The 12,472-nt window shown below is 35.9% G+C and overlaps 1 protein-coding gene across 1 annotated transcript in view; it reads right to left on the bottom strand.

Moving 5' to 3' along the window:
* Positions 1-12,472, bottom strand: part of aass (aminoadipate-semialdehyde synthase) — a 107,977-nt gene that overhangs the window by 21,661 nt on the left and 73,844 nt on the right. The window contains exons 11-13 of the mRNA XM_085283230.1: positions 9,223-9,334; positions 9,038-9,097; positions 8,749-8,816 (exon numbers count right to left, since the gene is read on the bottom strand). Of these exons, the coding sequence (XP_085139356.1) occupies positions 8,749-8,816; positions 9,038-9,097; positions 9,223-9,334 (240 nt within the window). The remainder of the gene's footprint in view (positions 1-8,748; positions 8,817-9,037; positions 9,098-9,222; positions 9,335-12,472) is intronic.

A 12,472-nucleotide genomic window follows, 5' to 3' on the forward strand; every position in this document is an offset into this window, starting at 1 on the left:
AAAGCTGCTAAAATCGTAAAACTTTGCAGAATTGTAATAAATTATCAATATGAATTACCGGTCTGTGATAGTGTATAAATTTGTACTCAAAAACTAGGTGGGATAGAAGCATAATTCTTGCACTGGGTGAATCAGCGGACTTTGGTGTACTTTGACTGCGATTTACATAGCTCTTTGTATCTCCGTGGCGGAGACATGACGAGAGAAGAAATGGCTTAATTTTCGGAGTTTGAAAAATGAGAGGAGGACAGATTTCCACCCCTCAAACATGTTTTTGCAGAAACACTGTAATTTCGCTTAAATAGTATGAAATAGCAGTAATACTATGATTTGGCAGAAATACTACTTTTTAGAACAAATACTATTGTACAGAATGGTGTACGTCAGTTTAATGCTGGGTGGTGCTACAATAGTAACTATCCTCGGTCAGAAGGAGAGGCTGACATCCAGGGATTAGATTACCACAGGTGGAGTTTATTGGCGGTCAGATGGATGGTAGAGGGAGGCATGGCATACAGTAGGAGGATGTGGAGAGGTGATATGGTGTGGTTTCTATGATTAAGAAAACTGGCAACAAATTCCTCCACTACAAATCAGTCTGATACCACTTCTTACAGGGTTCAAGTTTACTAAGGCACTACCCAAAAGGCGCCACAAGAGGGCACTCCAACACAAGAGATGACCTATTTACACTGTAAACACCCCCTACTTAGCCACTACATACTACAGTGATATTACAGTATACAAATTCACACAAATACTATGATTTGGCAGAAATACTATGACTTAGTAGTAATACTATAACATAACAGTTCAATGTTCTTGCACAAATACCACAATATGGCAGAAATACTATGTTTTAGCATAAATACTGTGATTTAGTATAAATACTACGATTTGGCACACATACTATATTCCGCAGATACACTATAACATAACAGATATTCTACGACTTAGTAGTAATACTATAACATAACAGAATTATTAATTGGGCACAAATACCACAATTTGGCAAAAATACTATGATTGGGTACAACTACTATGGTTTGGCAATAATACTGCATTTTAACACAACTACTGAGATTTGATTGAAATACTATGATTTTGAAGAAATACTATTACTCCATACAAATACGATGCTTTGGGACAAATACTATGTTTTGGTTCTAATACTATGATGTGCAACAAATACTATGATTTGGCACAAGTACTATGATTTAGTACAAATACTATGATTTGGCAGAAATACTATGCCTTAGTAGTAATACTATAACATAAGAGATATACTATGGTTTTGCAGACATACTATGTTTTTGCACAAATACCATGATTTGGAACAAATGCTATGATTTAGCAGAAATACTATGATTGGGTACAAATACTATGATTTGGCAATAATACTGCATTTTAACAACAACTACTGAGATTTGATTGAAATACTATGACTCCATACAAATACGATGCTTTGGCACAAATACTATGATTTGGCAGAAATACTATGACTTAGTAGTAATACTATAACATAACAGATTTCCTAAAAAAAACTATGAAATTGCAGTAATTCTATGACTTGGCAGAGATACTACGTTTTAGCACAAATACTATAACAACGCAGAAATACTATGACTTAGTAGTAATACTATAACATAACAGTTCAATGTTCTTGCACAAATGCCACAATATGGCAGAAATACTATGTTTTAGCACAAATACTGTGATTTGGTATAACTACTACGATTTGGCACAAATACTATATTCCGCAGATACACTATAACATAACAGATATTCTACGACTTAGTAGTAATACTATAACATAACAGAATTATTAATTGGGCACAAATACCACGATTTGGCAAAAATACCATGATTCGGCACAAATACGATGACATGGCAAAAATACTATGATTGGGTACAACTACTATGATTTGGCAATAATACTGCATTTTAACACAACTACTGAGATTTGATTGAAATACTATGATTTAGAAGAAATACTATTACTCCATACAAATATGATGCTTTGGGACAAATACTATGTTTTGGTTCTAATACTATGATGTGCAACAAATACTATGATTTGGCACAAGTACTATGATTTAGTACAAATACTATGATTTGGCAGAAATACTATGCCTTAGTAGTAATACTATAACATAAGGGATATACTATGGTTTTGCAGACATACTATGTTTTTGCACAAATACCATGATTTGGCACAAATGCTATGATTTAGCAGAAATACTATGATTGGGTACAAATACCATGATTTGGCACAAATGCTATGATTTAGCAGAAATACTATGATTGGGTACAAATACTATGATTTGGCAATAATACTGCGTTTTAACAACAACTACTGAGATTTGATTGAAATACTATGATTTAGAAGAAATACTATGACTCCATACAAATACGATGCTTTGGCACAAATACTATCATTTGGCAGAAATACTATGACTTAATAGTAATACTATAAAATAACAGATTTCCTAAAAAAACGATGAAATTGCAGTAATTCTATGACTTGGCAGAGATACTACGTTTTAGCACAAATACTATAACAACGCAGAAATACTATGACTTAGTAGTAATACTATAACATAACAGTTCAATGTTCTTGCACAAATACCACAATATGGCAGAAATACTATGTTTTACCACAAATACTGTGATTTGGTATAAATACTATGATTTTGCACACATACTATATTCCGCAGATACACTATAACATAACAGATATTCTACGACTTAGTAGTAATACTATAACATAACATAATTATTAATTGGGCACAAATACCACGATTTGGCAAAAATACCATGATTCAGCATAAATATGATGATTTGGCAAAAATACTATGATTGGGTACAAATACTATGATTTGGCAATAATACTGCATTTTAACACAACTACTGAGATTTGACTGAAATACTATGATTTAGAAGAAATACTATTACTCCATACAAATACGATGCTTTGGGACAAATACTATGTTTTGGTTCCAATACTATGATGTGCAACAAATACTATGATTTAGCACAAGTACTATGATTTAGTACAAATACTATGAATTGGCAGAAATACTGTGACTTAGTAGTAATACTATAAAATAACAGATATACTGTGATTTTGCAGACATAGTATATTTTTGTACATATACTATGATTTGGCACAAGTACTATGATTTAGTACAAATACTCTGATTTGGCAGAAGTACTATCTTTTGGTAGAAATTCCTGCTAAAAGGCACTATTTCTGCGTTTTAGCAGAAACACTGTAATTTGGCATAAATACTATGATTTGGGATAAATGCTATGATTTGGCACATATAATATATTCAGCACATATATTATAAAATAACAGAAATGTTTGGCCCCAAAACCATGATTTTGCACAAATACCATGATTTTGCAAAAATACTATGAATTGGCAGAAATACTATGATTTAGCAGAAGTACTAAGATGTAGTAGAAGTACTTTGCTTTAGCAGAAATACTATGATTGAGGAGTAATACCTAAACATAGGAGAAATATTGATACACAGACACACATACACAGACAGTAAAGGGAACAGGAGCTGTGGAGAGTCTGGGCTTGGTATATGTAGGTCAGTTAAATTAGCTGCACCTGCTGTAGTCAGCCCTTACACACACAGACACAGAGAGAGGTGTGAGTTTTCTTCAGTGTATTTCTGACATTCAGGATTCCCCTCGAACAAATGGCCATAATTTCCTAACCGTAGAGGCTAGAACGGTCATTCAGGCATCGTTTTATTCAGAAGAGATGGGGGAATCTTCAGGTCTTCATAATTCAGAGATAAAACATAAATTATTAAAGATATATGACTTGTAATACACTGTAACTGAGTAGAGGCGAAGCAAAAACTGCCTTGACTTGCGCTCAAACAACCTTTGGTAACTCTAAATCTATATGGAGCATCAAAATCATTCTTTCACCGTAAGAAACAGCAGGCTTTGGTGAACAGTCATGGAAATTTTCAGGGCTCTGTGGAAATCCATCAAAAAGATATGACGAGAGAAAAAAGTGGTTCATTTCCAGAGATTGAAATCTGATGAAATCTGAGCGAGGGACAAATTTCCTACCCTCAAACAAGTCCAACTCATTTCAGAATGGTAATAGGTGAGAAAGAAATTCTTGAATTGTGAGCGTCAGGAGTGTCTGAACATATACGGGGACAAGCCTCATGTCTTAACTTCGCTTCGTTAAGGAGATATGACAATTTGAAAATGCCTCTCATTAGAGAAATCCAGCGGTGATTTTGAACAAACTCTCCATTGAGTTTATATGGAGAGTTTTCTGACTTTGTGTTACTCTGAGGAGATTTGCAAAATATCTATGAGTCCCACAACAATGATAGTGACATTTTCTGAAAGCCAGCAAAAATACCTACGTTTTGATGTATAATTTGTGGGGCTTGAGTGAAAATTGAGCGAGTAGCAAGAAGTTGTTTGGACATGAAGAGAAAATTCAAACAGTTTCACTGTCCCCTCTGAGTTAATTGCATAGCAACCATAGCAACGCATGTATTTTCTGAAAAATCACAATTTTGCAACTGAAAACTCAAAGAGGGATAAGATTAAAACGGTAGAAGATCTGAAAAAGCTGAATCATACAGGAATAGCCAAATCATTTGAGAACATTTTAAAGTTTGAATGGAGTTTCTAGGTGAAAGTATGAGGCAGTAGTTAAGTTTCAAAGACAAGAAAGTTTTAGCAGAATTGTGGAAGTTTCCCATTCATTTCAATGGGACAAATTAAAGGAAAAAAGTGTAATATTTTAAAAAGTATAATAGTAATAAACACCAAAAGTCATAGCCGGCATTAGCAGAAAGAGCAGAACAGTTTAGAGTTTGAACGGTGAAAATAGCACAAAAATTGTGGAAGTAGATCCACGGCAAAAAGTGTACGGAAACACCCGGAATAATAATAAAGAAGAAAGAGAAACAGGATCTCAATAGTGTGGATGCCTATTAAGGCATCCACACAATTAATTGCCCAACATTGGTCATTATATACTGTATTTTGCAGACGGAGTTACAGGACTCTCTCCCAGACCACAAACTCGTGATCATAATACAAGTCAGAGCTTTATATAAAAAAAAAAGAAAAAAAGAAAAAAAAAGAAAGTTGTGTTTTCAAAATTCAAGTTATTTTTACTGTGTTAACATACCAGGTCATGAACAAGATTCTTTTTAAATTTTCGTTGTAAGTGGGCTAAAGCAGTTAATTAAAAGTAGCTAACATAAATGTAAACACTGTAATTTGATTATTTTAATAAACCATGTAACTTGATGCTGGCGTGACCACAGTGCTGTTGCTCACAGTGGTCCAAGAGACTGCTCAGGGAGTTTGTGTGTTCGCTCAGACACACGAAAAATTAGAGGGAACATTGATGACTGGTCACCAATTATCTCAATTCCCGTTGTTCTTCTCCAATATGTTATCCATATTGCGTTCAAAACACAGTCTGAGTACTCACAGCCCTGCCTATCATGTCGGCCAGCCTTGTGGGATTTTGAACAGCTATAGCCACTTCTTGTTCTTTGATAAGCCAGATCCGAGCCAGCTCCAATCAGCCAGAACTCTGTTATCGTGGTTCCAAATTGGTAGATGTTGTTCATTGTCCTCCATCGAGAGTGTCGCCAGACACACAACGCAATCGACCATCGAGTATCTGGCAGCAAACGTCTCCGCAGGACAATCTGGCTCTCCCAAGCCCAGCAAGGTGTCAATTCCGTTACGGGAACAGTTGATCAAATCCATAATTCTTTAGGTTTTAGAGAACAAGACTGAGAAACTCTTTGAGGGTTAGAGTTAGAAGAGACTAGACTAAAAGATAGAAGCAGCAGCCGGGAAGATAAGGGAGGGAGAGGGGAAAGATGCGTCCGCCTCCTCTGAGAGTCAAAGAGGGTAATGTGTAGAAAGGTTTGAATCAATGTCTTAGTTATTTACAATACAGTGTGTACAAAGTCAAAATGGCAGCAATAGGTAGCAAACTGTATGACTGATGAAGAATTGGACAGAATTCAGACAAGGGGAAGGCTAGCAGTGGAGAAAGTGGGTGAAACATGGGAAAAAAATAGGTAAAAATCCTGGCGGCCACCAGTGCTTCTCCTCAACCTTTGCTTAATGCAAGCCAATGATATGATCTTTCTAAATGGAGTAAGACATTTCTACAACGACAGGATGTATGTTTTCCATTGTGATTGTTTAATGAGAAGCACCGTATTATTTAGGGTTCAATAGCCCAATTAAAACCAATCAATCATAGCAATAATTCTCCAATGGGAGATCATTTGTTTAGTTAGATCTAGGTTGGTACTTTTCTTGTCAGGCAGTGCATTTTTGTTTAAATTGGAAGTAAATAATAAAAATGTCAGAAAGAAGCATTTATAGTACATTATATTATAATGCATAATACACAATACATTAACTGTTAGTAAGATTTAAAAAGCCAGGTAACCTATGAGTATGCCTCATTTAAATATTACTATGTATATTCCTTTTTATGTATTTGGGTTTTTTTTCCTGTTTTGTTAAAGGAATCTCTGGCATCATAAAAGTAGTGACTTGTGATTAAACAACGTGACAATGAAAGCCATGCTCTGGAAAACCCAGAGTAGGACTTTTAATCAAATTATATATCCTTCTTAAAATATCTGCTAGATTCAGTAAAAAAAATCAGTTTGTGATTTTGCAGGCAGGATCCCCTCAACATTACACCAGCACCACCACCAATATTATTGGATGATTGAGGCACCCAGAGTGACCTGTGGGATTAAGATCCCATCACCCCCCTCAAATCCCCCCCGGAGTCAAACCCGTGGGCTTGTTATCGCTGGCCTAATTGGAAACCGCATTGCACAAATGCTCTAGCCACAGCGGGACTGACTGTAGATCTGCCTGGCACTTGTATTCTTAATTAAAAAAGAAAAGGCAGACATTCACTCAGGAGGATTACCCCCTAAGTTTACATATCTTAAGGAGCCAAATTCAGTCAAAAGGATTAAAAATTTGATGGCATGGCTTGTCTCGAAAAATTATACTTAGGATCAGTTAAGAAAAAAAACTCATCAGGTCTTAGAGCTGGCCTAAATATGACCAAATGGAAGGCTTTGGTGACCATGGATTCACTGAGGATGGTGAAAAGAGGATGAGATACCTCCAAGCAAGCTGTTCCTACAGCCTTCGAGAAAAAAATGCATACAGTCTGATTGTTAATGATTAATAAAAATATTCATTGGTTAAACGTTATAAAGTCATAGATCTGTCAATAGATCCAACAAACACATTCAAATATTTGTAAATACAACTCTTGCGAACATGTAAAAAAAAGCTAAGACTGCAGAAAAATAAGCAAATCAATTACAAATAATCAACAGATCTGAGAAAATAATTATAGCAGATTTAAAACCATTCCTAAATGCTATATGCTATAAATGTGATTTCCCAGATGACGAATGCTAAATGTGCAAATGATTATATTTTCATGTTTTTGAGAAATCTCCTTTATACAGAGCCAGACTGAATTGACTTCTGTGACTTTGGTACTAGAAAAAAGCATTAGCTCACAGGGCATGTTTACTTACAAGTCTAAGCTTCAAAATGTTTTACATTTGTAAGTGACTGGCTGGACCCACAGTTTGCTAATAAGCTGCCATAAGTTAACTGCAGATCTGACATGTAATAATAAGAACATGCAATATTAAATAGCTAGATTTGTTGCCTGGGCATGTAAAGTAGATGCTAACATAAACAAGTAAACCTGTCCTCAATGTTAGTCTTCAAACTTACTTAATGTAGCAGATAAGACAAAAAATATTCCAGTACTATTTTCAGACATTGCTGATGTAGAGAAAATGGAGAAAATGTACAAATCTGATGTTATTTGAACGCTGTCTTTTTCCATAGTCACAAGCAATGAACCGTTTTATGTTATTATGTTATGTTATTTGTACTCATTTACTTAAAGACACTTGAAAAAAAATATTGTATTCTTTTAAGATAAATCATCTCTACGAAACTCCTAAGTGCAGTCAAGGTTCCCCTGTTAACAGTGGAATTCTAGCAGTTATATCCTGCCTCCAGTCTTTGTCCTAGCTTTTATTTATGCACAGAAGTAAAACTGGTATTGATTATATCTGTTATATCTGTTGATTACATTTTACATCTGATTACACCTCAAAAGAACCTGTATGTTAACACCAGACAAAACAAGACAGAAAGACTCAGCATAATGAGTGATTGGGTTTTTAGTGTAAAAGAGTAGAAAAGCTATGTCTACCACTTGGTGAGTGCATATTCCAGCTTCTGGAGTTAGTTAGCGGAGATGGCCTATTTAGCATGCTAGCTAAGTAAGGTGTTAATGCAGGCACAGCAGACACCAGAAGGCAGCACATAGTAATGGTTTGTTACTATGAACAAAGATCCTCAAACTTCACAAATGACAATTCTAGGAAAGGATTACTTAAGGAATGCAACAGCAGAAACGGCACACTAGAAACCAAGTTAATAACTGAGGTTAACAAGCTCTACAATTTAGAAATTCAGAGCTGGTGAGCTATTGCACCTTTCCTGTAATCGTTAGACATTGTATCTTACTCATAGAATGTTTTAACAGGTTTGATGAACATTTAAAATAAGAATTACATTCAAACGAAGCATTTAAATGCAAATATAACAAACAAACAAACAAACTTACATATTCACAGTTCCTGTCTGAAGACTTACCTTCTTTCTCTAAGTTTTTCAATGTATTCAAACTTTGGAGTAAGTTTTCCGTTAGAGGCGATGACAGCCTTTAGGAATAAATCAGAACATCCAAACCAAACATGAATTTCACTTATTTGCAGAAAGAGTCAAATAAACATCCGTTACATACACATATCTAATCCAAATAAATGTTATCAACCAAAATATTGAATTAGAAAATGAAGTAAAACACTCAACTAAAAATAGCATCATGCCTTTGTAACAAATAAAGTGAGATACTTCTCTCAACCAACATTTCACTACTTACATCTCTGACTTGTGGGCTAAATTCTTCTTCGTCCAATGGTCTGGTTGAATCTGAAGGTAGCTGGTAATGACATATAATTCACAAGGAAACACTATGTGAAACATGTCATAGCCCTCTCCCATACTTGATCAGAAAACACCACCAAATGCACTGGAAAATTGGTGGCATCAAATCAGACGTCTTACCATCTCCCAGATGTAGGGGAAGAGACGGTCACCAAAATACTCTGTGGCTTCGATTGGCAGCTGAGCAGGAAGGTTGTCAATGGAGCACATGAGAATCCCGTTTCCCTCCACGCTGCCGGGACCACAAATAAAACCAAATCAAATGTTAAAATTCAGGCATTTTACTCTTTCAAAAAAAACCAAAAAACAGTAGCACGTATACAATTTGATGGCAGTCTCAAAGAAGTTAGGAGGGGACAACAAAAGGCTGAAAAAGCAAGCAGCACTAAAAAGAAACAGCTTTGCGTCTATTTAGGTTGACTGTCAATAGATCTGTAACATGAGGAGGGTATAAAAAATTTTAATTTTAGTAGATTAACAAGTAAAGATGGGCAGTAAAGATTGTATTAAAAGCATTCATGATTCTGTTATTGGTTGCACATCTGGAAAGGCAACATTAGTGCTGAAATGTATGTAGCAATTTTAGAGAGACATATGCTCCCATCCAGAAGAAACTGTTTTCAGGGAAGGCCTTGCTTATTTCAGAAAGACAATACTTTTGAGTGGGCCCATTTCCATATGGAAGCAAAAAACCCCTGGACATACTGAAGTCAACTTTTAACTTTGGAACATTTAGAAACATAAAACAGAAACTAACAGGGCTATTTTTCTGTATCAACTTGTGTATTGCTTAATTGTAAAACCACTGAAAGGCAAAATTTGTTGATGTTTTCTTTATTTACCTGTTCACCTTTGCAGTTATATTGGGCTCTCAGACAAGTCTTTTTTTTTTTTGACAACTTTATTTATGATTTTCCAATATGACAAAAGTACAGACAAATATAACTCGAATTGCGACTACAAACACTGCCATTGTGAAACCGGTTGAGCCACGCAGTGGCAAACCAGTTGGATGCAGAAAAATGTATAATCTATGGGCACAAACAAAAAAATACTACCATGTGAAACCCAAAAAACAAAACCCACCAAAAAACAAAACAAACAAAAACAGAATAAAATAAATACATAAATAAAAGGGGGGCTGCATTGTGCGCAGTTCTTTTTGGCTTGCTACAGATAGTAGGTGGCTTTAAAGAAAGAAAGAGAAAAAACCCCAAACACAGATAAAAGCAGTAAATGACAACTTCTCCACATATTCAACAAAGGATGACCAGGTTTTGTAGTATTTACTTTGAGACCCTCTCAAACTGTATCTCAAATACTCTGTCTGCAAGCACCTCATCACCTCTCTCACCCAAGACTTCTGTTATCGGATTAGGATCAATTGTTTTCCCACACACATATTAAAAACTAATTCCCAGAACCGGTTCAAATCAGAGCAGCTCCAGAACATATGGTTAATGTCGGCGGGTGATTGCTTGCACCTCGGACATCTATCATCAGAGGCATTGTATATTTTGGCTAGTTTAGCTTTGGTTAGGTACGCCCGGTAAAGAATTTTAAACTGTATTATACAATGCCGTATACAGATTGAGGATTCATGGATCTTGCTAACACTAAGATCCCATAGGTCGTCTGGGATCTGGAGGTTTAAGTCCAGCTCCCAGGCATTTATGGCTTTGGACACAGAGTCTGCCTTTATATGCTGCAATGTGCTATATATTTGAGAGATGTGACCTCTAGCAATAGATCGAAATTGCAGACAATCCTCAAGTGAATGTGTGTGTGAATGGGTGGATGATTGTGTATAGAGTAAAGCGCTTTGGGGGTACTTAGGACCAAGTAAAGCGCTATACAAATACAGACCATTTACCATTTAAGTGTACAGACATTAGGTAGACTTGGATAAGAAGTGAAGTGTTTAACTGCAAAGCTACGCGCTTGTAAGTATCTAAAGTGAGTCTTTGGGATTCCAAAATCTTTAGACAATGCTTCAAAGGATAAAAATGACCCTTTAACAAACAGATCAGAGAAGCAGATAATTCCTCTGCTGTACCAAACCTTGAACCCTGCATCGCTCAGAGCTGGTAAAAAAAAGATGATTTGACGTAATAGGAGAACGCTGAAACCAGACATTGAGAGAGTTCTTAACCACAGGATTTTTAAAATGAACATTGCGACTGACTGGTAGACCTGAACACATTATTGCAACAGGGGATATGGTGAGATTACCGTCTAGCTCCATAGTGGACCAAGGCGGCCCTCTGCCCTCCCTAAAACCCCGCATCCAGGTGGATAATTTCACAATATTGGCAGCCCAATAATAATACATAAAGTTTGGTAGGGCCAGGCCGCCTTCCGACTTAGAACACTGTAACAAGGATTTACGGATTCTTGGAACTTTTTTGTCCCAAATAAAAGATGATATGAGTCCGTCTAACTGGATGAAAAAGGTTTTAGGAAGAAAAAGGGGTATCATCTGGAAGAGGTACATGAATCGAGGCAAGACTACCATTTTAATCGTGTTGACCCGCCCAGCAAGAGATGGGTAATACTGACCAGTGTGCCAAATCCGATTTTGTTTTCTCTAATAAAGGGATAAAATTTTGTTTAAAAAGATCCTGATAAGCGTCTGTGATTTGAATACCCAAATAGGTGAATGAGGAGTGTTCCAGTCTAAACTGAAAGGCTGAGTAGTCAGCTTCCTTCGCCAGACTGTTAATAGGGAACAGTGTGCTTTTAGCCAGGTTCAATCTGTATGGAAGAAATATAGTATCATCAGAATTCAAATATTTTTAGACATTGGATTTATAACACTGAATTTTTATCCTCCAAATTTCTCTGCAAAAATATTCACCTGCAAAAATTCACCTGCAAAAATTCACCTGCAAAAATTCACCTGCAAAAAATCCACCTGCAAAAATTCAATTGCAAAAGTGATGAACTTGAAAGACCCAAGCCAGAGCAATCAGGATGTGGATGGGGTAAGGTACTGACATGCTACAACTTTATAGTTGTTAAATTCTGGGTACAAGTATACATACCCATCTTGTACATGTTTTTTAATATTATTATTATCCTACCCAATTACATGTTTCTTTTAATCAGAGTATGCTGTTTTAATGACTTTACAATATCACTTACATTGTGTTCCTTACATTTTCCCTAATTGTATGTTATATTAATCCTATATTTCCGTTTTAATATTTCTAATGTTTGCCTTGTTTTCTTCACTGTCTGGTCTGCCTCTGTCTCACCTGTATGGATGCATTTACATCTAAATGTCCCCAACAAAGGATGTTTTAATTCACCACTATTCCAGTGAAACACGAGTCTCCCATCTTCCTCCTACCGGTCTCGAGTTTTTGTT

The sequence above is a fragment of the Mchenga conophoros genome, linkage group LG7, assembly GCF_057382185.1.
Source record: "Mchenga conophoros isolate Kocher_MC1m ecotype Shallow Benthic linkage group LG7, M_conophoros_male_GT1.1, whole genome shotgun sequence".
Lineage (NCBI taxonomy): Eukaryota > Metazoa > Chordata > Actinopteri > Cichliformes > Cichlidae > Mchenga > Mchenga conophoros.